Source organism: Hyperolius riggenbachi, chromosome 5, assembly GCF_040937935.1.
Source record: "Hyperolius riggenbachi isolate aHypRig1 chromosome 5, aHypRig1.pri, whole genome shotgun sequence".
In the NCBI taxonomy this organism is placed as follows: domain Eukaryota; kingdom Metazoa; phylum Chordata; class Amphibia; order Anura; family Hyperoliidae; genus Hyperolius; species Hyperolius riggenbachi.
Genome location: NC_090650.1, coordinates 29,976,094 through 30,004,040, shown reverse-complemented (window position 1 = coordinate 30,004,040; position 27,947 = coordinate 29,976,094). Strand labels below are relative to the sequence as shown.

At 46.8% G+C, this 27,947-nt stretch overlaps 1 protein-coding gene across 5 annotated transcripts in view; it reads right to left on the bottom strand.

Annotated features, from left to right (window-relative positions):
• CSPG5 (chondroitin sulfate proteoglycan 5) overlaps positions 1-27,947 on the bottom strand; it is a 90,155-nt gene that overhangs the window by 20,823 nt on the left and 41,385 nt on the right. For all 5 annotated transcript variants that reach the window (XM_068235305.1, XM_068235306.1, XM_068235307.1 and 2 more), the window contains one exon: positions 7,368-7,556. In XM_068235305.1, the coding sequence (XP_068091406.1) occupies positions 7,368-7,556 (189 nt within the window). The remainder of the gene's footprint in view (positions 1-7,367; positions 7,557-27,947) is intronic.

Below are 27,947 nucleotides of genomic sequence, written 5' to 3'. Positions count from 1 at the left end.
TAGAACCATCCACTGCATTCAAACTCTTCTGGTAAGATATGATCAATATTTGGCATCACTGTGGAGAAATTATCACCCATCCTCCTCCACAAAATCCACAACATCTTAATGGGGCTTAAGTCAGGACTTTGACCATGCCACATTAAAAAAAAACCTTAATTTTGAGCTATTTTATTCAGAGGCGGACTTGCTTTTGGCCATCATATCAGATCAAGGATTGATGACTGGATAGATCTTTTTATGATTTCATGCTTAATCAGTTCTGGAAAGTCACCCAGGCATATCGTCCCTACAACATCACTCTACCACCACCACCACGCTTCACGGTGGGCATGATTTACTTTACCCTAGTAAGCTGTGTTATAGTACACCAAATGTTATAGGGCCAATGTATTACAAGAATTTCCACTTTAGTCTCACTAGTCCACTGGATGTTATCACAAAAGTCTTGTTTGTTTAATCAAGGTGTTGTTTTTTTTTTTTTTTACAAATGTTAGATGCATCTTTATGTCCTATGTGATGCATTTTGTATGTGCTCCTGGAGTCATTTACATAGATCCTGAAAAAACGTCAGGGTAGCAGAAGAAAAGGATGTCTGGCACTCACATGCAGACCGGATTCAAGGATTGCACACTGGATCCTGGAGAAAATCCACACTCACCACCCAAAGATTCAACGATGAGCGTAATAGAGAGTAAAGCAGGTCGGGTACAGGTTGCAAACTTCCAGAATTAGTTTAATCCAGCAAGGTACAGATAGTTACCTACAATGAAGTGAAAGGGATGGCCTGACAGCCATTTCGCAGGTCTCCCTGCTTCTTCAGAGGCCAAAAGGGAGACCTGCGAAACGACTGTCAAGCTATCCCTTTCACTTCATTTTGCAACCTGCGCCCGACCTGCTTTACTCTCTGCTACGCTGATCATAGATCCTGAAGAAGCATGCAGATCAGATGTCTGACTGAAGTCTAATCCTGAAGAAGCATGCAGATCAGATGTCTGACTGAAGTCTGATCCTGAAGAAGCATGCAGATCAGATGTCTGACTGAAGTCTGATCCTGAAGAAGCTTGCAGATCAGATGTCTGACTGAAGTCTGATCCTGAAGAAGCATGCAGATCAGATGTCTGACTGAAGTCTGATCCTAAAGAAGCATGCAGATCAGATGTCTGACTGAAGTCTGATCCTGAAGAAGCATGCAGATCAGATGTCTGACTGAAGTCTGATCCTGAAGAAGCATGCAGATCAGATGTCTGACTGAAGTCTGATCCTGAAGAAGCATGCAGATCAGATGTCTGACTGAAGTCTGATCCTGAAGAAGCATGCAGATCAGATGTCTGACTGAAGTCTGATCCTGAAGAAGCTTGCAGATCAGATGTCTGACTGAAGTCTGATCCTGAAGAAGCATGCAGATCAGATGTCTGACTGAAGTCTGATCCTAAAGAAGCATGCAGATCAGATGTCTGACTGAAGTCTGATCCTGAAGAAGCATGCAGATCAGATGTCTGACTGAAGTCTGATCCTGAAGAAGCATGCAGATCAGATGTCTGACTGAAGTCTGATCCTGAAGAAGCATGCAGATCAGATGTCTGACTGAAGTCTGATCCTGAAGAAGCATGCAGATCAGATGTCTGACTGAAGTCTGATCCTGAAGAAGCATGCAGATCAGATGTCTGACTGAAGTCTGATTGGATTAGCCGCATGCTTGTTTCAGGTGTGTAAAGCTGCGTACACACTTTATGGCCCATACTCACGGGCTACAAATGTCGCCGCAACACGCGGCACGCGCGTGTTGCAGCGACAGGTCGCTCGTGAGTATGCGGCGTTGCATGGGCGCGCACCCCGAACCGTCGCTGATGTCGCCGGACGATTGAACCGCTCAATCGCCTGGCGACAGTCGCCGCCGCAACTCCGCCAGAACTGTCGCTAGTCCGCGTGAGTACGCGGACTAGCGACAGCAACATGATGAGAAATGTATTGGGCTTCCGGTGGGGGGAAGAGCAACAGCGACAGCTTCCGCCGCATCAGTTGCCAGGTCCCTCCGCCGTGTGTATGCGGAGGGACCTGGCGACGAGCTGTCGCCGGCCTGTCGCGCACACGCTCACGTGTGCTGGCGACAGGCCAAAAAGTTGCCCGTGAGTATGGGCCATAAGACTATAGTCGCTTGAAAAGGTTCCAAAACGATTGCTCATCAGATAATTGTACACAAAACTTTCACAATCGATCTTTAAAAGTACCAATGTTCGACCGACATTGGTGAATTTTACATAGCTGGATAGATTCTATTTATGTTATATGCTGATTCCAGGTAGGATTCCAGGCCATCTCTCTGCATGGAGTGTGTAGGTTCTTCCTGTCTTTGCATGGATTTTCTCCTGTATCCAGGTTATTCCCATACTGGCTGTAGTGATTGTGGTCGGGATATTAAAAGTGTGAGCTCCTTTGAGGGACATGAATTGTTTTTGTGCATGGATGAAGATGTCAGCGCTACATAGTGCATAATATATATAGGGCTGATGGCGGATGAGCTGGATGTGTCTGGTCTAATTTTACACGCCCACTAGAGCTGCAATTTATGCTTTCTAGGAATCGCTGGCTGACTAGCGCTAGGCTAATGAAAGCCTATGGCAGTGATTCCCCAGGAGCGATTTGCTGCAATCTTAGTGCCTGCAGCATTTTTGGAGCGATTTAATTCAGTTAAAGCAGGATTGTCAGCCATAAAATTAAATTTCATCTCCCCACTGCTCTGTGTTTCTAATGTAGTCTACATACACTCTGCATTGCAAGCATTCCAATATAATCATAAATGTTTTTGCTATAATGAATCTTATCTCTGTCAGCCTGACTCCTTTCTGGTACAATGCCGGGGAGAGGGAAGCTTATTATCTCCCCTCCCACATTCCTGCTCCTCACTGATTGGCTGAGGGCAGTTCAGTGTGACACGAGGCTGAGAAGGGAATTACACCTCACCCCTCTGCAGAAGCTGCTGAAATATGATCTATGCTGTGCTCATGTGTTTACAAAAGTAAGCTAGATATGACAGTGCATTCTTTAGTACAGAGCTACAATGCATACACTATTTCAGGCAGGTGAAAAAAGAGTAAGGGAAGAAATTATATCAGGACTGGCTTCAGTCAGAGGCAGTAAAGATGGAAAATGCCTGGAACAGTTTTTTCTTTATTTACTACATAACATTCACTGAAGCCAAAAGGTGTGCAGTATAATACATGTGTTATGTAAGTAGAACAAGTATTTATCTACTTATATATGTTTTTTTTTCCTGGGATAGTATGGCTGTCCCTGCTGCTTTAATGCAGTGGTGAAAAACGCATTACCTAAAATAGCTCTTGCAAATGCTGTTTTTAGTAGTAAGATAGTGATGTGATCTCCAGTGGGCCCAATGCCTTACTGAAATTTGGCTGGTTGATTGGCTGAGTAAAGGGGAAATTACTTTTTCACATGGGCTATATGGGTGTTGGGTTTAAATGGAACCTTAACTCTAAAAAAAAAAAATATGAGTTTTACTTACCTGAAGCATCTACCAGCCCCCTGCAGCCATCCTGTGCCTACGCAGTCACTCATGACTCCTCCGGTCCCCCGCTGCCAGCTAGTTTTGTTTTTGCCGACTGGGAGTCGGCCGGCCGCCATGCGTACGTTTTTACGCATTCCTGCTGGTGCAGTAAGCTATTGCAAACATCAACAAGTACATTTTTACGTGTTATGGGTGTAACACGCGGCACGTCATCACAGCAGGGGGTGCTGTTACCTACGCTCCCCCCCCCCCCCGCCGCTGTGCCCCCCTCCTGCCGCTTAATCCAGCGCCCTGAGCGATGGCACGCTTTAGACGCCCATAGAAACGGCGCTGCTAGTGGGTGTCAAGGAGCCTACCAGCCAACTTCTCTAACCTATCTCCACTTCAGCATACTAAAAATACCTCAAGGGGACCCCAAATCTACCTTGCCTAGGCCCCCGGTACATCCTAATCTACCTCCAGTGTAGTCCAGCCGTGATGTGCTGAAGGCATGAACTAGGGTTGGAAGATCTGCTGGAGGTTTAACTTTTTTAGGGGTGAACTGTAATTGAGAATACACTGAGCATGTCTAGGATGATGCGCAGTGCAGTGATGTAGGCAGCAGTAGGGCAGTAAAGAGTGACATACAATACAATAATACAATACAATAACATTTCTATAGCGCTTTTCTCCCATAGGACTCAAAGCGCTTAGGCTCTCTCAGATTCAGTAATTAGTAGGATGAAGTATTCACACAACAAAAGTTATATTTCTGCAAATGCCAAACTGAACAGGTGGGTTTTCAGTCTGGATTTAAACACGTCCAGGGATGGAGCTGTCCTGATCTGTTGAGGTAAGGAGTTCCAAAACGTAGGGGCAGCATGACAGAAGGCTCTGGGACCAAAAGTTTCCAAGTGGACTCTGGGTATGACTAGATTATTAGAACCTGTTGATCTGAGAATGCGGGGATTGCTACGCAGCTGCAACATATCTTTCATGTATCCAGGGCCTAAATTATTCAGGGATTTAAATGTCAGTAGGCCGATCTTGAATAGGACCCTCCATTCTATAGGTAGCCAGTGAAGGGAGTGCACTACTGGCGTTATGTGGCAGTGACGGGGTTGGTTGGTTAGCAGTCTGGCAGCAGTATTCTGTATCAGCTGTAGTCGGTACAAGACCTCACATCAGCAGGCAATCTGAAGACCTCCCTGTATCGCTTCATGCCTGGACCACATCAATAGAAGTCCTCCTCAACATGATGGCATTTAATCAGACTTAGTAACGGTTGTCCAATCAGAGGTCGGCCTGATGTATAAACACACCACCAGCACTTGTGTTAAATGCTGAAGCAGGCTAGACCCCCACCTCCTTCCTGTGCCTGGCCAGTCCGCCATATAATATCCCCCCAGCCCTCCCTTCCCCCTCCTCTGTAATCTCTTATTATAGAGCAGCTGCTGCACAGCAGGGGGCTCTCCAGCCTCAGTTCTGGGGGCCGACAGATAAGTCTTTGTGTGGCAGCCAGAAAACTTCATCCCAGCAGACCAGCCGGACAAGAACGATGCTGGAACTTCCCATCCTGCCCCCGAACCTTCCTGGGGTGAAATATACTCATCAGAGTAATATCACCTCTTCATAAGAGGACTCCGGTTACAGAATTCATCTTTGCTGAGTGATACAGTCATACAGAATGAATATAAATTGACTCCTGGAATGTGTTTTTGCACCTGCTGTGCAGGTAGTAACTGGTTAACAAACAAGAAAGGGACAGGGCCTGTTCTAGACTTTTTGCTGCCTGAGGTAAACTTGAGAGGATGCGCTCAATTTACTCTGCTTTATTTAATGTTCTCACATGACATGCTGCAGCTCAACTCAATAGCACACCGTCTGGTTCACCCTTAGCCACTCCATTCCTCCTCAGTCAGGACAGCAGTGCCACCTCCTCCCTTCTGCTGTGCAATTCAAATGAAACACTGCTGCTCTCCTGACTCCCCCCCCCCCCCCCACTGTCAGACTCCTCACACAGCACAACAAGCTGCTTTTCCCCAATGATGATCTCTTCACCTTGTATGTTCTCCTCTCGCTTCTCCTTCTACTCTGACTGCATGCTGTTAGTGTAAACACAGTGCAAACATGCTGCCCCTGTAATCTCTGCGCCTGATGCAAATGTTTAAACCTTGCTTCATGCGAGAACCAGCCCTGGATAGGGACTGAAGGTTTGTTCTTAACCTGAATCTGTCCATAAGTCAATACATTGCGCTATCTCTGTCACCTGTGTCCTCGGTGTTCCACTCTGCTTCACCTCTGTTCCCCCCATGCCTTCAGCAGTATCCTCTGTGCCACCCCTGCTCTGCCCCTCCACTGTGTCACCTATGTCACCCCCCTCTGTTCCACCTTTGCCTCCACTGTGTCCCTCTGTACAAAATCAGAACTCGCTATATAGTAAAGAGTACCGCAGCAAAATGTCATCTCACCAGTTTGACCTTCTGGGGACCGGCAGCCTAACCTCCCTTGAGGACCAGTGTATTTTACATGTGGGAAAGGGGGGGGCACGTTTGGGGGGGTCAGGCAGCCAGATCCCCAGTATATATAGCTAGGCATTGGTGTCCCCAGTATTGCTAGGTGTCTCCAGTACAGCCAGCAACCTTTACTCACCTCCCTGCGATGAGCAGCTCTAGCCCCCTCCTCTCTGGCCGGTGTAATGTCTGATCGCGCTGCCCGGAAGCTCCCTTCCACACTGAGTAGCACGCAGCGGGTCTCGGGGGCTGCAATTTGGCATAGAGGTCGTTCTGGGGGTTCCCTCCCTACCCTGAAAATTTGGGGAGTGTAAGAGGTGTGGGAGCGGAGATATTTAGTATTTTACCTCCAGCAGCATCATTCTATAGGAAATGTGGCCGCACAGTCTCCTCCTGCGCATGCGGGGCAGCGCAAATCCACAGGCAGCGTAATCAGACACAACACCGGCATCTCTGCTCGCACTGACTCTAAGTTCCAGGTCTCGGCTTGATGACGTCATCAAGCCGGGACATAACCTTAGAGTCAGAGCGAGCTGGGATGCCGGCCAGAGCGGAGGGTAGCGATGATCGCTAGGGGGAACGTCAGGAAGGTGAGTGGATCCTATTCTTCCCCTCCTACCACTACTGCTCTAATAGTGATCACTACGAACAGCCATCGCTCATAGTGATCACATGATCAGGAGCCAATCGCCATGGCTCCTTATCACTGAGGGGAGATGTCAGCTGTCATGTGACAGCTGAATCTCCCCTCTCGGGAGCGCACGATCGTGGCAGGAGCGGAATGAGCAGGCGGCGTAAATCCTATGCCGCATCAGAGTTCAGCAGCCATAAGCGCGGCATAGGATTTACTATAGGAGGTCCTCAGAAGGTTAAAAAACATGTTAGTCAAATTTTTATTTAAAATCTATTTTCTTAAAAAGGTACAAGATCTTTCTTTGACTTGTTCCCACAGAATCAAATGTCACAAACTGAAGGGCCGTTGGTATCAGCCAGGCATCAGCGGGTCATTCATAAGTGTACTATCTGTACACTTGAACTGAGAGGGATATGATGGCATTTTTATTTCTTTTGAAGCAATGGCAGTTTCCTGGCTGTCCTGCTGAGCATTCTTGCATAAATAGTGTCTGAATCACACACCTGAAACAAGCATGCAGCTAATCCAGTATTAGGGACAACAGAGATTGAATACTATACTATAAGCAGACTGTGTAGGTAAGCCCTCCCTCATACTACATGGAGGTGGTAAAATTGGACAGTGATTGGCCAATCATAATTGTAAATGTGTACCAGGCTTTAGACTTTTACTGAGACCTGCTGAGGATAAATCCTCGGGGATTGGGGTCACTTACTTCCTTTTCCGCAGTTTGTAATTCTCTGTTTTGAGCAGGTAGAGTTTTTTGGCAAAGAAGACGGTCATCATGAAGAGGAGGAGGACCACCAGCGCCGCCGTGCCCACCGCCACGCACATGACCTGGAAGTCGGTGATAATGGACTCGCACCGCAGCCCCTTGTGCCAGATGTAGTCCTGTGTGTTACACCTGCAGGAGACAAGACCAGAGGTCAGCAATAATATCCAGTCACTGTGCTCAATCTGAAGAAGAGGAAATATCGGCTAAAACTTGCTACACACATCCAATATTGATTGGCCAATCATTGGTTCTATTCCATGTAGTATAAGAGCTTATCTGCACAATCGGTTTTCAACACAATACAATAGTTTTCAAAGCTCTCAGACTATATGGAGGTGGTAAAGTTGGCCAGTCATTGGCCAATTAAAATTGGATGTGTGTACAAGGCTTAAAGAGTACCTGTAGTAAAAATAACATAATGAATATAATTGCTTATTTTTTGCAATAAACATTTACAGATGAATTAGTCATTGTTTGCCCATTGTAAAATCTTTCCTGTCCCTGATTTATATTCTGAAATGTATCACTTGTGGTGACATCTTTAGCCCTGCCAGGTGATCTGTGCGGAATGTTTGTTACTGAGAGTTCTATGCACAGAGGGGGATACGGCTTGCTTGGCAGTAGGAAAAAAAAAGCTGTTTTTTCCCACAATGCAATGAGGTTCACAGACAGGAGACATTCAGGACCATGGTCATGACATCACACTGTGTGTGTGTGTGTGGGGGGGGGGGGGGTAACCATAATATCAGCCATACAGACGTCCCTGATGATCTTTCCCAGAAAAAGATTTCCCATAGGAATGGGGGTTCAGCTACTGATTGGGAAGAAGTTCAATCTCTCTTTAAAGGGAACCTAAGATGGGGACTGAAAATAAAAAAATATATATTTCTGGGGCTTCCTTCGGCCATGGCCGATCGCTCCCTCGTCTCCGAGGGACGCTCCAATCCCCCACCGGACGGCCCGGTACAACATAGAAGTCGCACGGCCCGGCCGCATGCGTCCCTGTCATGCTCCTGTGGCCATGGGACGTTCTGTGCTTGTGCAGCACTATAACTCCTGCGCAGACGCAGAACACTCCCGTCCATGAGAGCACAACGGGGGAGTGCGCAGCCGTACTGCTCATGCACAGACCGAAGCCGACTGGCGGCTTTATTGGCCCGCCTAACGGAGACGGCCAGAGAGGATGGCGTGGGAGCGATCAGCCTAAAGAGGTGTAGAGGAAGCCCCAGGTATGTATGAGGGCCTATTGACAGTGGGACATCGTGTTGTAATGCAACATTAAAGTCGCAACGCAGCATTACAACGCAATGCAAAAAAAAAAAGGTGGTAACAAGACAAATAACATTTATATTGCGCTTTTCTCCTGGCGGACTCAAAGCGCCAGAGCTGCAGCCACTAGGGCGCGCTCTATAGGCAGTAGCGGTGTTAGGGAGACTTGCCTAAGGTCTCCTACTGAATAGCTGCTAACTGAACAGGCAGAGCCGAGATTCAAACCCAGGTCTCCTGTGTCAGAGGCAGAGCCCTTAACCATTACACCGTACAGTAGATACAGTGGAGCATACAGGCAATGAAAAGTATGCCTCTCTGTATCTGTTACCGTCTGCTTTTAGAGGTAACGCCCTGCAAGCAATGAGTTTCCATAATGCAACATATACAACTCAACCTTAACGTCGCACTGTGATTGTCGCATAGGCTTAACATTACATTAATAAACAACAAGTGTCAGCGCCAAGGCAGAAGGCGACCGCAGCCGAGAAGGACAATGTCCAAAAGTCCACACAAGCAATGAATATATAAAGTCAGCGCAGGTCTATAATAATACAGCTTTCGTCATTTTCTGGTATACAGGATCTTCGAACAAAAGGGTAAAGAAGCAAGGCTTACCAGATTCCAACAACCCACATTATAAGGTTGTAAACGAGTCGGATAGATGGTCCGCAGCACTTTCAAATGGTGTCGTTTCACCAGCGATGTTGCACACCACAGATTCCTCCGGAATATAGTAGATATCCTGAGATCGCAGAGACTCACCAAAGGGGAGTCCAATAGGATAGTGACATGAAAGAGATGTACGGCACATCTAAGTGTAAACCGTCTTTATTACATAACAAATAAAACAATTTAAAAACAAGGAGAAAGGAAAACTCACATACGGGGCCCGTGCACTGGGAACCCCGAAAAAGTAGCGCGCATAAAATGGTCAATAGAAGACCTCAAATAAAGTGCCGCCTGTCGCCTTTAGGGATGTGCCGTACATCTCTTTCATGTCACTGTCCTACTGGACTCCCCTTTGGCGAGTCTCTGCGACCTCAGGATATCTACTGCATTCCGGAGGAATCTGTGGTGTGCAACATTGCTGGTGAAACGACACCATTTGAAAGTTCTGCGGACCATCTATCCAACTCGTTTACAACCTTATAATGTGGGTTGTTGGAATCTGGTAAGCCTTGCTTCTTTACCTTTTTGTTCGAAGATCCTGTATACCAGAAAATGACGAAAGCTGTATTACTATAGACCTGCGCTGACTTTATATATTCTTAACATTACATTGCTTTATCCTGCGTTATAATGACTTTATAACGCAGGACAATAACGTCCCACTGTGAATGCACCCTCAATTTTTTTTCTTCCCCATCTAAGGTACCATCAGGTACATTTTAAAGGGAATCTGAGGTGAGAGAGAAATGGAGGCTGCCAGATTTATTTCGTTTTAAACAATACCAGTTACCTGGCAGTCCTGTTGATCTATGTGGTTGCAGTAGTGTCTGAATCACACACCTGCAGCAAGCATGCAGCTAATTTGTCAGACTTCAGCCAGAAACCTTTGATCTGTATGCTTGTTCAGGGTCTATGGCTAAATGTATAAGGCTGCATTTCCACTTGTGCGGTGCGGAATCGCCGCAGACGAAATCGCATGCGGGTGCGATTTTGCATGCGTTTTTCCCGCGATTTCGCATAGGGTAGTACGTGGGCGATTTTAACCATGTCACTGCCTGTGTAAATTAACATTACCTCCTATGCGAAATCGCGGGGGAAAACGCATGCCAAAACCGCATGCGATTTCCCTATTAAGATACATTGTATGCGATTCGCTTAGCGGTGTGCGGGGAGCGAATTCTGACGGCTCTGCCGTGCAGATTTTCCCCGCACACAAAAACGCTCAGCACAACGCACAAGTGGAAACAGGCCCATCCACTTGTATTGGCTGTGCGAATCCGCATGCAGACAACGCATGCAGATTCGCTATAGTGGAAATGAGCCCTAAGAGGCAGTAGATCAGCAGGACAGCCAGGCAATGTCATATCACTCTCACTTCGAATTGCCTTTAAAGCGGACCTGAACTCAGAACTTCCTCTCTGCTCTAGAAGATACGCATCAGCATGATATCCTTTAAAGAAAAACATTTCTTTATTATAGTTGATACAAATCCTGCAATACATCTGCAGTGTTTCTACTTCCTGCTTTCATGGAAGCTGACATATTGTTAACATCCTGTATTTACCAATTAACTCTCTGCCTTGCCAGGCAGCTGACAAGGCTGAGGGATTAAATTACACTTGTGCTTAGTCACAGATGAGGGCGGAATTAGACAGGCTTAACCGGTTCAGCGCCGCAGTGCCGAAAATCTCATGCATCCGAGCAACGTTCACCTCCCATTCATTCGCCTATAACTTTATTGCTACTTATCACAATGAATTGATCTATAGCTTGTTTTTTCCGCCACCAATTAGGCTTTCTGTGGGTGATACATTTTGCTAAGAGCCACTTTACTGTAAATGCATTTTAACAGGAAGAATAAGAAAAAAACGGAAAAAATTCATTATTTCTCAGTTTTTGGCCATTATAGTTTGAAATTAATATACGCTACCGTAATTAAAACGCATGTATTTTATTTGCCCATCTGTCCCGGTTATTACACCATTTAAACGATGTCCCTATCACAATTTATGGTGCCGATATTTCATTTAGAAATAAAGGTGCATGTTTTCAATTTGCGTCCATCACTATTTATAAGCTTATAACTTTAAATAATATAATAACATATTCTCTTGACATGCATATTTAAAAAGTTCAGACCCTTGGGTAACTATTTATGTTGTTTTTTTGTTTTTTTTTAATTGTTTTTTTTTTTTTTTTTATAAAAAAAGTGTATGTGGGTAATTTTTGGTGTGGGAGGGAAACTGCTAATTTTAAATGTAAAATAATGTTTTTTTTTAATCAAAAATGTATGTGGGTGCAGTTTACTATTTGGCCACAAGATGGCCACAGTGAAAAAAGTCCTAGATGCGAACCAGCTCGCATCTAGGAACTAAAATGCTGAGGAGTTGTTTCCTGGGGGCAGAAATACCGCGCTCTCTGGAGAGAAAGCGTCGGTATTTCTGCGGGGAAGTTAGATCGGTGAATGGGAATTATATTCCCATTCACTGATCGGGGGGCTAGCGGCAGGCAGCGGGAGCGCGCGCGGGGGCGCGCCCGATCGCGCGCACGAGCCGGCGGCAGCACCAGTGCCTATCTGGACGAGGAAACTCGTCCAGATAGGCCGAACTGGTTAACTCACAAAAACATACAGGGTGCATTTCTATGTTTTCCTTCTGTCCTGTGCAAGAGTTCAGGTCCACATTAAGGTTGCCCCCCCCCCCTCCCCCGAACACACACACAAACACACTCACAGCAATCTTATTGTACAATCGTACAATACATAAACTGGCGACACACCAAAGTTGGAGGTAACATTGCAGGGATGGTCTATGACAGGGGTCGAGGGCCAGGTCAACGTATTTCAGACTCCCGGGGGGCCAGAGTATGCATAAAGTGATGTAGAAGACTTTGCGGGCCAGACAGTGAAGCTTAAGGCTCATACACACATCAGACTATAGTCTTTGGAAAATGAAAGATCACAGACCAATCTTACCACCCTTCATGTAGTATGAGAGCCATACTCTACACAGTCTATTCTATGGAGCTGAACTCCCCATCAGACAGAAATCTTTGCAAGATGCTGCACACAAAGATGCTGTACAGACACAAAAGATCAGTATCTACCAAAGATCTGTTCCTGCCAAAGATCCATTCCTGCAAATTGCAATGATAGTCTATAAGATCTGCAGATCATCACACACACATGATTTAACTGACATTCATCTGCAGATCAGATCCACCAGGATGGATTTTCAGATCTGCGGATGATTGCTTGATCTGCAGATGAATGTCAGTTAAATCATGTGTGTATGATGATCTGCAGATCTCATAGAGTATCGTTGCAATTTGCAGGCACGGATCTTTGGCAGGAACAGATCTTTTGCAGATACTGATCTTTTGTGTCTGTACAGCATCTGTGTGTGCAGCATCTTGCAAAGATTTCTGTCTGATGTGGAGTTCAGCTCCATAGAAAAGACTGTGTAGACTAGAGTATGGCTCTCATACTACATGAAGGGGGTAAGATTGGTCTGTGATCTTTCATTTTCCAAAGACTATAGTCTGATGTGTGTATGAGCCTTTACCCAAGTGACAACCTGCAGTGGACAGCAGTGTCACCTGATGTGGAATTGGATTGGAAACCAGCGAATTACTGCTTTCTGGCCTCCATGTGGATGGGTGGTGAAAGCACTGCTATTCTATATGCGTACCAACAATATTTAAAGATGTAGCTGACCGCATCTATAAATAACACAATTTGTGTGTGGGGGGGCCGGTAAAAAAGGCTCAGGGGCCGAGGTCTCTTCGCCTTGTTTCAGCAAAAGTACCTTGATTTCCAGTGCAAAATCGATAACTTTATATTACTGACTGTACATACAATTGGGACTATATCATGTATGGGCACACCAACATTTCTTAAACGTTTACTGTGTCACAATCTAGAAAAGGCATTTTTAGGAGAAGTGAGAATAAATCATAGCAGAATAACAAGATTAGGGACGACCATCCAGAGCCGGATTAAGGCCAAATGGGGTCCTAAGCAAAGTAGTCGATTTGGGCCCTCCCTCCCTCAACCACCCTATAGTCAGATGTGCCCCCTTTTTACCATCCCCATATTGTCAGATGTGCCCCCTTTCCCCCATCCCCCTATAGTCAGATGTGCCCCCATTTCCCCTATAGTCAGATGTGCCCCCATTTCAACCAGTACCCCTCCCTCCCTCTCCATGCGGGACAGTGTGGGTACAGGAAAATACCCACACTGTCCTGACAGCTCTCTTCCGCATCACCCCCGGCTTCCTCTCCATGGTTACAGTAGCACCATGTGACTGCACGTGCGGTGTGTCTCTTGTCATGTGACGCACCGGGAACGTACGGTCACATGTTGTTGCTGTAACCATGGAGAGGATGCCGGGGGGTGCTGCGGAAGAGAGCTGTCAGTGCAGGAATTTCAGAAGCCTTGAGTATCTTCCTGTGTACCCGCAGTCCGCAAGGAGAGGGAGGACGAAAAGGGGAGCACTTAGGAAAGCCAGTGAGCCGCCCTCGCCTCACCCCAAGGCTGCCAGTAGCCACATCATACCTACCTTGCCTGGGGCCCTGAGACAGTGACTGCGGCCCCAAGCAAGTGCTTTCGTTGCCTGGCCCTGCGACCATCTGGGCACAAGAAAGAGAACTTTCTGGGATTTTGAGGAAAACCTAGCAGGCGATTCCTTCTTAAACTACTGTATATTTAATCTATATGTATGGCACGTATGTCTTGGGAATCTTTTCCCCGCCAATGAGCGTCTCCTCTTGCCACGGACAAGCTCTGCGCTCTATTAATAAATGATCTGGCTCGCAGAGGGAGCCAGATGCAGATAAAAGCCCTATAAGAAATGAATGAGAATTATCTTCTGGATTGTGCGCCTGCACGCGATGTCATGCGGAACACGGGCGAATGAACTTCTCCACACGCGCGGCTACATTACACACCTGTCCGCACACAACTAGGGGAGGCGCTGAGCTGTCTGACTACAGCGCTTCCAAAAGCTGGGACGCTCTGTGAAATGTAAATTAAAAAACGAATGCGATGACTTGCAAAGCATTTACACACTATACAGGGAGTCCCACGCTTAACGAACGAGATGGGAACTGTAGGTTTGTCTTAACCAGAATCCATTCTTAAATCGGAACACAGTGTCATCTTTGTCCCCTGCACCTCCTATGTACAATCCTGTGAGTCCATGGTCCCCCTCTGTGTCATCTCTGTTCCCTTGTGCCGTCAGTGTCCTGCTCTGTTCCACCTCCGCCCCCACTGTCACCTCTGTCCCCCTGTTCCCTCAGCGTCTCCCTCTGAGCCACCTCTGCCTCCACTGTTCCACCTCTGCCTCCACTGTGTCCCCCTGAACCACTTCTGCTTCCACTGCATCCCTCTGTACCACCTCTGCCTCCACTGTGCCCCTCTGTACCACTTCTACTTCCACTGTGTCCCTTTGTACCACTTCTACTTCCACTGTGTCCCTCTGTACCACTTCTGCCTCCACTGCGTCCCTCTGTACCACCTCTGCCTCCACTTCTGCTTCCACTGTGTCCCTCTGTACCACTTCTGCCTCCACTGCGTTCCTCTGTACCACCTCTGCCTCCACTTCTGCTTCCACTATGTCTCTCTATACCACTTCTGCCTCCACTGTGTCCCTCTGACCCACCTCTGCCTCCACTGTGTCCCTCTGTACCACTTCTGCCTCCACTGTGTCCCTCTGTACCACTTCTGCCTCCACTGTGTCCCTCTGACCCACCTCTGCCTCCACTGTGTCCCTCTGTACCACCTCTGCCTCCACTGTGTCCCTCTGTACCACCTCTGCTTCCACTCTGTCCCTCTGTACCACTTCGTCCTCCACTGTGTCCCTCTGTACCACCTCTGCCTCCACTTCTGCTTCCACTGTGTCCCTCTGTACCACTTCTGCCTCCACTGCGTTCCTCTGTACCACCTCTGCCTCCACTTCTGCTTCCACTATGTCTCTCTATACCACTTCTGCCTCCACTGTGTCCCTCTGACCCACCTCTGCCTCCACTGTTCCACCTCTGCCTCCACTGTGTCCCCCTGAACCACTTCTGCTTCCACTGCATCCCTCTGTACCACCTCTGCCTCCACTGTGCCCCTCTGTACCACTTCTACTTCCACTGTGTCCCTTTGTACCACTTCTACTTCCACTGTGTCCCTCTGTACCACTTCTGCCTCCACTGCGTCCCTCTGTACCACCTCTGCCTCCACTTCTGCTTCCACTGTGTCCCTCTGTACCACTTCTGCCTCCACTGCGTTCCTCTGTACCACCTCTGCCTCCACTTCTGCTTCCACTATGTCTCTCTATACCACTTCTGCCTCCACTGTGTCCCTCTGACCCACCTCTGCCTCCACTGTGTCCCTCTGTACCACTTCTGCCTCCACTGTGTCCCTCTGTACCACTTCTGCCTCCACTGTGTCCCTCTGACCCACCTCTGCCTCCACTGTGTCCCTCTGTACCACCTCTGCCTCCACTGTGTCCCTCTGTACCACCTCTGCTTCCACTCTGTCCCTCTGTACCACTTCGTCCTCCACTGTGTCCCTCTGTACCACCTCTGCCTCCACTGTGTCCCTCTGTACCACCTCTGCCTCCACTGTGTCCCTCTGTACCACATCTGCCTCCACTGTGTCCCTCTGTACCACCTCTGGTCCTCTGCCTCCACTGTGTCCCTCTGTACCACCTCTGCCTCGACTGTGTCCCTCTGTACCACCTCTGCCTCCACTGTGTCCCTCTGTACCACCTCTGCCTCCACTGTGTCCCTCTGTACCACCTCTGCCTCCACTGTGTCCCTCTGTACCACCTCTGCCTCCACTGTGTCCCTCTATACCACCTCTGCCTCCACTGTGTCCCTCTGTACCACCTCTGCCTCCACTGTGTCCCTCTGTACCACCTCTGCCTCGACTGTGTCCCTCTATACCACTTCTGCCTCCACTGTGTCCCTCTGTACCGCTTCTGCTTCCACAAAGCCAAAAACCAACACTGGTTGGAATTTCAGGACCGCAGACAGCATTGTATTGAAAACACACAACATTATCTAATGGAAATTACTGCATATGCCTAGTTGCAAATCTCATGTGCAAAAAAAAATAAATATATATATCAGTGATGACTAACCTTGGCACTCCAGCTGTGACAAAACTACAAATCCCATCATGCCTCTGCCTCCCCGAGTTATGCTTAGAGTTGTCAGAGTATTGCAATGTCTCATGGGACTTGTAGTTCCACCACAGCTGGAGTGCCAAGATTAGCCATCACTGATATATATGAACATGATCCAGAAACCTTACTGCCTTCTCTAGGCCCAGACTCATTCAATATAGACTATGGTGAAGTGGAAAACTGTCCTGTGATTCGACAACTTACATTTTAAAGGACGAAAAAATGTTTTAGTGACCTCCATAATAGATAAGGTCTCCAGACAACTCCAAGCTCCTTATTGTCCCCGGCCTCCCCTCCATCTTGCTTATTATTTATTTAAGTATTTATATAGCGCCGACATATTATGCAGCGCTGTACAGAGTATATATATTGTCTTGTCACTAACTGTCCCTCAGAGGGGCTCACAATCTATTCCCTACCATAGTCATATGTCTATATCGTGTAGTGCATGTATCATAGTATAGGGCCAATTTTAGGGAAAAGCCAATTAACTTATCTGTATGTTTTTGGGATGTGGGAGGAAACCAGAGTGCCCGGAGGAAACACACGCAGACACGGGAAGAACATACAAACTCCTTGTATGTTTGACCTGGCTGGGATTCGAATCGGGGACCCAGCACTTGCAAGGCGAGAGCGCTAACCACTACGCCACTGTTCTGTCCTAGCTCCATTCGTAGCTCCGAATGGTCACACTCGGAGTGCGCCACATGAGCTGTCCACTCAGCGCATCCTCGTGGATCGCGCTACCGAATATTCAGAACTGCTCTTACTCAGGAGGCTCCCGGCTGCTACACACAGCTTTACATGGTGCATACAGAAAAGCAGCATGGATGAACTTGTACCCTGGAGATCCCACCGGAGCTGTGAATGGGAGCTACAGCTCCAATACGGAGGGGTAGCCAGGCACAACAAGGAGCTTGGAGGCAGCGGCATAACTAAAATGCTCAACCCCCCTCCACTCGCAAATGCAGCCAGCTAATAAAGGGAAAAAAATATATAAGAAATTCACCTCCTCCCGCCATGCTGGGTACACATGGAGCCGGTGTAATATTTACCTGCTCCAGTGCTGCCGGACTCCTGCATGCTTCACAGCCACACACACTCTGCTGCAATCTTCTGGCTCCTGATCATGTGACTCACACCGGTGATGTTAATGGGAGAAGGCTAATCGCAGCAGTTTGCGGGTGTGAAGCATGGATGAGACTTATCGGACTGGAGCAGGTAAGTATTGCATTGCCCGGCATGTAGTTGGTGGAGGGAAGAGTAGCAGGCCCCTCCAGCCCCCTCCCCTTCCACCCATGATCACAGGGGCCCCAGGGACTATGCTTGGAGGCGTCTGTAAACCTTATATATTATTGAGGTAAGTGTAACTTTTTCCATTTTTTTTCAAATTAAGGCCGCATTCACAGTGCCACATTGCGGAGCTGCATTATAAAGTCTTATAACGCAGTTTACCTCACTGCAATGCTAATCCTATGACCCATAGGATTAGCATTGCAGTGCGACATTATCGAAAATGTTGCATTGTGGTAACTCACTGCTTGCAGTGCGTTACCTCTTAACGCAGACAGCCTGCAACTTTAACGTTGCATTAAATTGTAACGTCTCACTGTGAATATGCCCTAACTGTAATTTAAAGATCTTTTTTAAAACATCATTTCCTTTGAGCCAAAGAAGTCAAGTGAAGGAGTTTTTATTACAACAACATGGCCTCTGGCTGCAGTTCACATCCCCCACCCACTGCAAAACATCTGACTCAATATGAAACAAAAGATACAATAAACAATATCCCAAAATCCTACATCAGGGAAAAATGGGATAACAAGCAATGAGCATATGTTTAGCAAAAGACATTGGCCTCAATTCACTAAACTTATCTCCTGTCTTTAATAACTCTTCTAGAGTTGTTACCATGGTGATAAGGCATGTAGTATTCAGGAAACATTTTACCTCAGGCAAGCCTAAAGTTAACTCTTCTGTCTTTAAATTAACTCTCCAATCCTTAAAATAACTCCAGAATTAAAGACAAGCTGTTAATTAGCTGCATGTGAAATTAACTACAGAGGAGGTAAATTAACTACAGGAGAGGTAACTTAAGGAATGAAGAGATAAGATAACTCTCTCACGTGTGGAGGTAAGTTTTCTCTTGCCTTATTATCTCTAGCATGATCTTAGTGAATTGAGGCCATATAATTAATATCAATTTACATGATTTCCAAATCATCATACTATCATATTATTTTCACTAAAGATGCCCATTAACAGGGTAAAATTTTAGCGAACCATCTTATTTTCCATTGACACAAAAGATCCTATTGCAATGATACCCAGCATTGTACAATCCAAGCTATTCCTGATGTCCAAACCAGTTGGGATCTTATCTATGAAAAAATCCTCTTCGCTGATTGGCCAGTTCTTTAAAGCATACCTGAGCCAAGTGGCAGTAGAGGATTTATACTTACCCGTGGCTTCTTCCAGCCCGCTGTATTCCATCAGCTCCTCAATGTCCATTCAGGCCGCTCTGTTCTGGAGCCCCGGTAAAGTACCCAACTGAGCCAGGCAAGCACGATCAGGCGTTTCCTTGTCCACGCTCCTATAGCGTCTGCATATTTACAAGACTTCACTAACTGTGGAGGCTAAGAACGCTCTCAGCCATGGGAACGTGACCAAGGAGGTGCGCGGCCAGGTCCATGCATGCGCAGTGGTCAGCGACTCCCGAGGCTAACTGCGGGAGAATGGGGGGGGGGGGGGGGGGGGGGCTGGACAAACACCTCATGTAAGTATAAATCCTCTTGCTCCCCCTATGACTTCTTGACCAATATTGTGATCCTGTAGGCTTGCCTGGACTGTTCAGCTTCTATGTTTTCATACAACCTTGCAGCACTGGGTCCCTGGTTTGAATCCCAGCCGGGGCACTATCTGCACAGAGTTTGTATGTTATCCTCGTTTCCTCCCACAGCCCAAAACACTTACAGATAAGTTAATTGGCTTCCCAATAAAATTGGCTCTAGAGTACAATGGACACATGATTATGATAGTGACATGACTGTATACTCTGTACAGCGCTGTGGAAGATGTTGGCACTATATATTTATGTAATAATAATATTACTCTGATCAAAAATACGTTCACTAAACATTGGGCGGTTAATGAACTGACTCTTGCGGCAAGAGTCTTGCCTCCTTCTCATTCCCCTGGCTTATATTGAAAGTATATGAGATGGATACAGCACTTCTTACAAACCTCAGATGACTTGGTTCTAGTACAGAGAGCTTCTACAAAAAAAAACCCACAAATGCTATGAGAAAAAAGAAATACCAAACCCTAAAAAGTAGGGACTTTAATTAATTCTTGTAACTAAAGTTTTGCAGTGTTTCTCTGGCAACTAAGAAACCATAACAAGATTACACGCCAGAACTGAATTAAAAAAATCTCAAGGGGTCCTCTACATGCCAACAGCCACAGTAAGCCTATTTGCAATACCAGTGACCATTAAAGCAAAAAGAAATTTTACCTTCCGTGTGAATGGGTCCTTTTATGATGTCAACCAGATTGTTGTGATTTTCAGCTTTGTATTACATTATTTTAATTAAAGGATACCCGAAGTGACATGTGACATGATGAGATAGACATGTGTATGTACAGTGCCTAGCACACAAATAACTAGGCTGTGTTCCTTTTTTTCTTTCTTTGCCTGAAAGAGTTAAATATAAGGTATGTAAGTAGCTGACTCAGTCCTGACTCAGACAGGAAGTGACTACAGTGTGACCCTCACTGATAAGAAATTCCACTATAAAACACTTTCCTAGCAGAAAATGGCTTCGGAGAGCAGGAAAAGATAAAAAGGGGAATTTCTTATCAGTGAGGGTCACACTGTAGTCACTCATCTCATCATGTCACATGTCACTTTGGGTATCCACTTCTTTATATAGCACTGACTTCTTCTGCAGCACAAGATTAAAGCAGAGCTGTCCCATTCAGTATAGTTGAGTGGCATCAGCTCTGCAACGTAGAAGTAGGTGTCATGTTAGGGGATGTGGGAGAAAACAACAGTACTTGGAGTAAACCCACCCAAACATGGGGAGCAGAAACAAGCAGATAGTGCCTAGATTTCAACTGTGACCCAACACTGCAAGGCAAGAGTGCTATTCACCATACTTGATTCTCTTATCTCATTAACCACCCTGGCGTTCTGATTAAATCGCCAGGGTGGCTGCGGGAGGGTTTTTTTTAAATAAAAAAAAAACTATTTCATGCAGCCAACTGAAAGTTGGCTGCATGAAAGCCCACTAGAGGGCGCTCCGGAGGCGATCTTCCGATCGCCTCCGGCGCCCAGAATAAACAAGGAAGGCCGCAATGAGCGGCCTTCCTTGTTTTGCTTATATCGTCGCCATAGCGACGAGCGGAGTGACGTCATCGACGTCAGGCGACGTCCTGACGTCAGCCGCTTCCGATCCAGCCCTTAGCGCTGGCCGGAACTTTTTGTTCCGGCTACGCTGGGCTCAGGCGGCTGGGGGGACCCTCTTTCGCCGCTGCTCGCGGCGAATCGCCGCAGAGCGGCGGCGATCAGGCAGCACACGCGGCTGGCAAAGTGCCGGCTGCGTGTGCTGCTTTTTATTTCATTAAAATCGGCCCAGCAGGGCCTGAGCGGCAGCCGCTGGCGGTGTTGGACGAGCTGAGCTCGTCCAGACCGCTCAGCTGGTTAATCAGCTGTCTACTGAACCCTTCATCCACCCTTACAAGAGCGGTCCTGAGTACATTTACTGGAGACTGTTAGGCGCTCTCCTGTGCATGCAGCAGACGAGGGACCTATGCACAACCCTACAGCGGCCTCTGTGATCTGCGTACATTCAATAAAGGCGCCTGGAAACTTAGGCACCCAGTAATGCCGATAGTAAATTCAGTATTAACCACTTTACCCCATAGCGGTTTTTACCCTAACGGAGCAATTTTCACCTGTCAGTGCTCCGCCCTTTTATTCGCCAATAACTTTATTACTATTTATCTCAACAAAATGATCTTGTTTTTTTTTGCCACCAATTAGGCTTTCTGTGATTAGTATATTTTGCTAAGAATTTTTTTTAATCTAAATGCATTTTAACGGGAAAAATAAAAAAAAAAAAGGAAAAAAAATCATTATTTCTCAGGTTTTGGCCATTATATTTTTAAAATAAAACATTCTCCTGTGTATAAAACCCACAAATTGTATTTGCCTATTTGTCCCAATTATTAGACCGTTTAAATTATGTCCCTATGACAATGTATGGCGACAATATATTATTGGGAAATAAACAGAAGGTGTAATTTTTCTGTCTTTTTTTTGTCCAATCCATAATTACAAGCCTCTATGTAGTAAAATAATAGTAATATACCCTCATAAAATAAAATCTAAGTCCCTAAGGCAACTATTTACGGTGGTGGGGGAGGCGCACACATGCGCACAGCAGCGGCGGGAGCAGGCGACGCATTAAAACGTCCTGGAACCGTTAACAGGCTCTAATACAGTGGTCCTCAAACTAAGGCCCACGGGCCGAATGCGGCCCGCCTAGGCTTTTTCACTGGCCCCCCCAAACACAAAATGTATAACTTATAGATATGACCCACTGTGCTATTTATAGATTACCAGTGCTGGCACCACCCATCCACATACTGTAGAAGCCAGTGAGCAGTCATTCGCTGGCTTCTAATACAATTCTGCATCAGGTGACACTGCTGTCTAACTGAACGGCAAGTTGTCACCTGGGTATGCTTCACGGTCTAGTGCACAAAGAAGTTCTTCGGGTGACGCTTGACTGAATGGCTGCTGCTGGAAGTTCTCCTCTGGGCATGATTGGGGGGAATCAATACCTAGATTCAGTGTAATGTTTTTCAACATCATTGTATTTAGGTTCCGGCCCCCTGGCAGTCTGAAGTATGTTGACCCGGCCCTTGACCGAAAACGTTTGGGGACCCCTGCTCTAATAGGACCTTTTAATGCGTCAGCTTGTCAGTAAGTGGTTAAATACCAATTTTGTACTATAAAACACCTAACCCTTAACCCCAACGCCCCCCCCCCCCCCACACACACACACACACACACAAACTACCAACTTAACGACTTACCTTTAACCCCCCAAACAAATAAACTACCTTATGCCTAACCCCCCCTTCCCCCACACAAACTACCTACCTAGCGCCTCACGCTTAAAGGACACCAGAGGTGAAAATAAACTAATGAAATAGACAATTGTATCTATCTTCCTTCTCCTAAAAATGACTTTTTAAGATATTCCACAGTTTTACTTTATATTTAAATCTACATTTTTAAGTTTTTACTGTTTTGTTGGTTTTGCTCAATGACACATTCATTGAAGTATGCCAGAGCTAAATTTAAGAACTATTGCCCCTTTTTATCTCTTTCCTGCTCTTAGAAGCCATTTTCTCCTAGGAAAGTGTAGTTATAATTTCTTATCAGTGAGGGTCACACTGTAGTCTGACCCAGTCCTGACTCTGACAGGAACTGCCATTTACATACCTGATGTTTAACTCTTTCAGGCAGAGAAAGAAAAAAGAAAGGAACACAGCATAGTTATTTGTGTGCTAGGCACTGTACATACACATGTCTATCTCATCATGTCACATGTCACCTCGGGTATCACTTAAACCTAACCCTTAACACACACCCCTCCCCCCCCCCCCCCACACACACAAGCAACCTACCTAACCCTTAAACACCCCCCACACACATCACACACTACCTGCCTAATGTCTAACCCACACACACTAGCTACCTAAGGGCCCATTTCCACTAGCCGCAGTGCGCTGTGATGATCACATCGCCTCCGTAGCAAATAAAAAATAATGCTAATTCTCATGTGTTGCTATAGGCGCTTAAAAATATTGTCATTTGGATGCCCGCAATATCCGATATAAAGCGGGCGCTGTTCCGGCACCAGCTACTTACCAGGCGCCCAAAATTTCTGCTCTGGTGTCCAATTACCGATATTTAGTCCACTTGCCGCATGCAGCCAAATTTGCTGCTTCGCTCTGGTCTCCTCTATAATGATGGTCTTGTCTAGGAGAAGTCATGTAGAAGCATGTGATCAGTTTGGTCAGGTGATAGATATGTAAGTCTCCGATTTGCTAGTTCTGATCATGTGCTAAAGCAGGATGTGATCACAGGGAATCACACGCTTCTCCATAAGTACTCCTAGACATAATAATACAATACAATAACATTTGTAAAGCGCTTTTCTCCCATAGGACTCAAAGCACATGACCATCACTACTTCTTCTACCACCTCTAAACTGCACCTGCATCCCTCTGCTCTCCACGTAGGGCCCAGTGCATTCTGGGAAGAAGATGCTTCCTGCAGATTGTGCCACGGCCGAGACAGTCTTCTTACTATAAAAAGAATCTGCTTCCTTAGCATTAATGCCTCGTCCATGGCGATCAGCAGCCTCACGTCTCTCCGCATGAATATTTATGGGAGCGTTCAGCTCAGAAACCGAGCGCAGTCTCGACAAGCAGCTTCTGAAGACCCTCAAGGTGATGGAGACGTGAAAATGAATTGATTTATCCGCGCTGCATCCGGCGTAACAAGACAGCTGCAAAGAGCAGGGAAGACGCTGGGGAAAATTCAAGGGCAAACAAAAGACAGATGGGGGCGATTATTCTACAAAGCAGGGAGTTACAGACAACAACTTCTCTCCATTTCTACCGATCTCACAGAGGGCAGATGTTTCATGACAGGTGCCGAGCGACCTAGAGCAGTTGTCCTGAACAGCCAATCAGAATCCTTGCTTCATTTAACAGCTGAAACCTGATTGGCTGCTCCAGTGGCGTAGCTAGGGAGATGTGGGCCCCAATGCAAGTTTTACAATGGGGCCCCCCATGATGCACTCTATACATAACAATTGATACGGCGCACCAAAACCGGCCAATGGCAACTACAGTGTCAGAGGTGCAAGAAGGGAATGGGGAACAGTTTGTTAATGATTACCACTATTCAAAGTATCTATAGAAGTTATTAAAGGATACCCGAACTGACATGTGACATGATGAGATAGACATGTGTATGTACAGTGCCTAGCACACAAATAACTATGCTGTGTTCCTTTTTTCTTTCTCTGCCTGAAAGAGTTAAATATCAGGTATGTAAGTGGCTGACTGCTTACAAATCTTTCACTGCAAAACTTAGTATGATTCCTTATCAGTGCTGAGCAGATGCAGTAATTAGAACAATTGTGCAGAGAGCAGAATGTTTTTTCTCTGTGCCCTAAGTTGTCTGTCTCTCAAGATGGGGCCCCCTGTGGCTGCATCCCTTGCAGGGTCTATTGTTACGCCCCTGCCCATACCATCTTACCATCACAGGAGCCTATAGGCACAGATGTTCTGGCACCCTAGACTTAAAGGATACCCGAACTGACATGTGACATTATGAGATAGACATGTGTATGTACAGTGCCTAGCACACAAATAACTATGCTGTGTTCCTTTTTTTCTTTCTCTGCCTGAAAGAGTTAAATATCAGGTATGTAAGTGGCTGACTCAGTCCTGACTCAGACAGGAAGTGACTACAGTATGACCCTTACTGATAAGAAATTCCAACTATAAAACACTTTCCTAGCAGACAATGGCTTCTGAGAGCAAGAAAGAGGTAAAAAGGGGAATTTCTTATCAGTGAGGGTCACACTGTAGCACTTCCTGTCTGAGTCAAGAAAAAAAAAAGGAACACAGCATTGTTATTTGTGTGCTAGGCACTGTACATACACATGTCTATCTCATCATGTCACATGTCAGCTCGGGTATTCTTTAATATGAGCATAGGACCAATAGAGAGCTAATACTGTAGTTGAGGGAGGGCCCTTCGGGCCCCGATGCGGTCACTACCTTTGCAACCCCTATTGCTATGCCCCTGGGCTGCTCAGTCCTAACCACTGCTCCACTTTCGCTCCATTTTTCTTTGCATCTGTCTATACACCATACAATGTAAACTATGCAAGTCTTACCACTTCCATGTACCATATGTATATTTGCATATAAGCCGACCCGCTTATAAGCCAAGGTACCCAATTTTCCCTCAGAAACCAGGAAAAAGTGTATCCACCTACGCAGTAGCCAGATGTACTCCCAGTACAAGTCAGCCCCTCTCCCCTTAGCCAGATGTACTCCAAGGTTGATACAGCTGTGTCTTAAGATGCCACTAGATAGCATCATAGATATGAGATACAGCGATTGCCACACAGGACATGTTGCTTGCACACTCCGCTCCACAAGCCAGGGGACACAGGTAGTCTTGAGCAGCGCACTCTGCACACCGTGCTGCAGGGGATGGGGGGGGGGCACGGACACAGCAGGGAGCCGGCTGGTAAGAGCAGGATCACTAGTGCACAATCCTTACTCCTCTGCCAGTAACAAAACCTGCCCCACCATCTGTTCTGCTCCACTGACTCGTGTATAAGATGAGGGGGTAACTTTTCAGCACATTTGTTTTGTGCTGAAAAATTAGGCTTATACGTGAGTATATAAGGTAGTCTGACACAGGGCAGGATCATCCACCAGGCAACCTAGGCAGGTGTCTGATGCCTAATTGGTGTCAAGGGCCCACCTGCCTCCTTCTTTGACCTCTCTCAGCTTACCAAAAGGACCACAAAGGCTCCCCAAATCTACTACCTTGCCAAGGGGACTCTCTGATGTCTCGCTCTCTGACCTCCCAAGTTCCCAGGTCTATACACCTGCAACATCCATTAGCAGGTGGATTTCCTAGTGCTGGATTCTTTCTCCCAGGTACTCCAGTGGTGAGATCTCTGTTCTCAGAAGATCCCATCTCTACACCCCTGCAGTGTCTATAACTTGCATCTTTCGGAAACTCTAGTGGTGTGATCTCTGTGCTCTCTCTTAGCTCTGCTCACCTGCACGCTCATTAACATGTACTCCCCCCACTCACCCTCCTAGATTCCTGAACCTTGGTGTTAAGTCCCTTGCAGTCGTGAGCCGCGACACTGTGGGGGCCTCGGGGGTCAAAGTAAAGTTGGGGAGGAGACCTGGGTGAGAAACCAGCAGTACTCGTGGGTCTTGGGGCAATTGCCCGGGCTGACACTATTGTAGCACCGGCCCGGAGAATAGCTGCTCCAAATGCCACCTGACGTCTAAGCCAGCAATCAGCTCAGCAGATAGCTTTGGCCAGTCGGCGGTCAAGGGCATTGTTCTCTACACTCACCCTGCCCGTTGCGTGATGTCACTTCTGCACTGCTCTGTTGCTCCACTTTTCACAGCAACAGAACAAGCCGCTAGCCTGAAGGCTAGTGATGTATCTGTACAGCCTTGGCCCTACCATGTAGTGCCTAATTTATGTGTGTGAGGCTGAAGATGCAGGAGCAACAGCAGTGAGATCTCCCCTCTGGTATTCCCAGGAGATGATAAAACATGCCGGGGGGGGGGGGGGGGGGTTGATTCGGCCAGCCAGACGCCACTTGTAACCCAAATATCATTGTTGGGTGGACCGGCCCGTTGTGTGCGACTTCAGATCTTACAAGAGATTCTCAGCATTGATTCTCCACAGAGGAGAGGGCGCGGGAGGCGTATTATTTGCATCACAAGCTCGGCTCTCCACAGAAAGCCTTCCCCATCGCTGACTGATGAGTCTGAAGCCTCCATCTCTTTCATGGCTGCTCCAATTACATGCGGGGAAGTGAGCGGGCCCCGGGCTCCTGCCAGATAGAATTAGAATGCTGGCATTGGCGGCGGTGGGAGCTCTCGGGGTCAGTTTAAATCCCCCAGTGATTAGCCGGCTTTCAGGAGCTCACAGCACAATGCCAGTCTGTCTCTGTACAATGCCACCAAGAGCCTTTTCATCCCCGACGCTTGGATGGGCTCCGAATACCTCCAATAATGATGGCTCAGTTATCAGAAGAAGAACCGTCAACAGGCAGGAACATCGGCTAACTGGCAATGCGGGCAACGGAAAATTCCCACAGGGGCTCCCACACTTTAATGAAGAGGTATTTGTATCCCCAGAGGGAGAACGTTAGCGCAGGAAGTTCACCCCACATGAAAGATTGGGACTGAACTCACCTCCTAACTAGGGGACTTCTCACAGTCGCCCTGGCATTAACCTAAATGTGGCCACCTAAATTCCAGTTGTTTTTACGGTTTTTTTTTTTTTAGATTCCAGCATTCCTTTACAGTTGCATAGCTCCCAACTGTCCCTGTTTTGGAAGGACAGTCCCTCTTTGGGAACCAAATCCCTCTGTCCCACTTTCTTCCTTATTTGTCCTGATTTCAGGACTGATGTACAGATTTCTGTAAATATGTGTATTTTTCTCCTGAAAAATGAGTTTAACTGAACCTAATCTAAACATTATTCCCATCAATTAAATGGAAATATTTCTGTGACACTGACACAGAAGTGACACTGAAATGAAG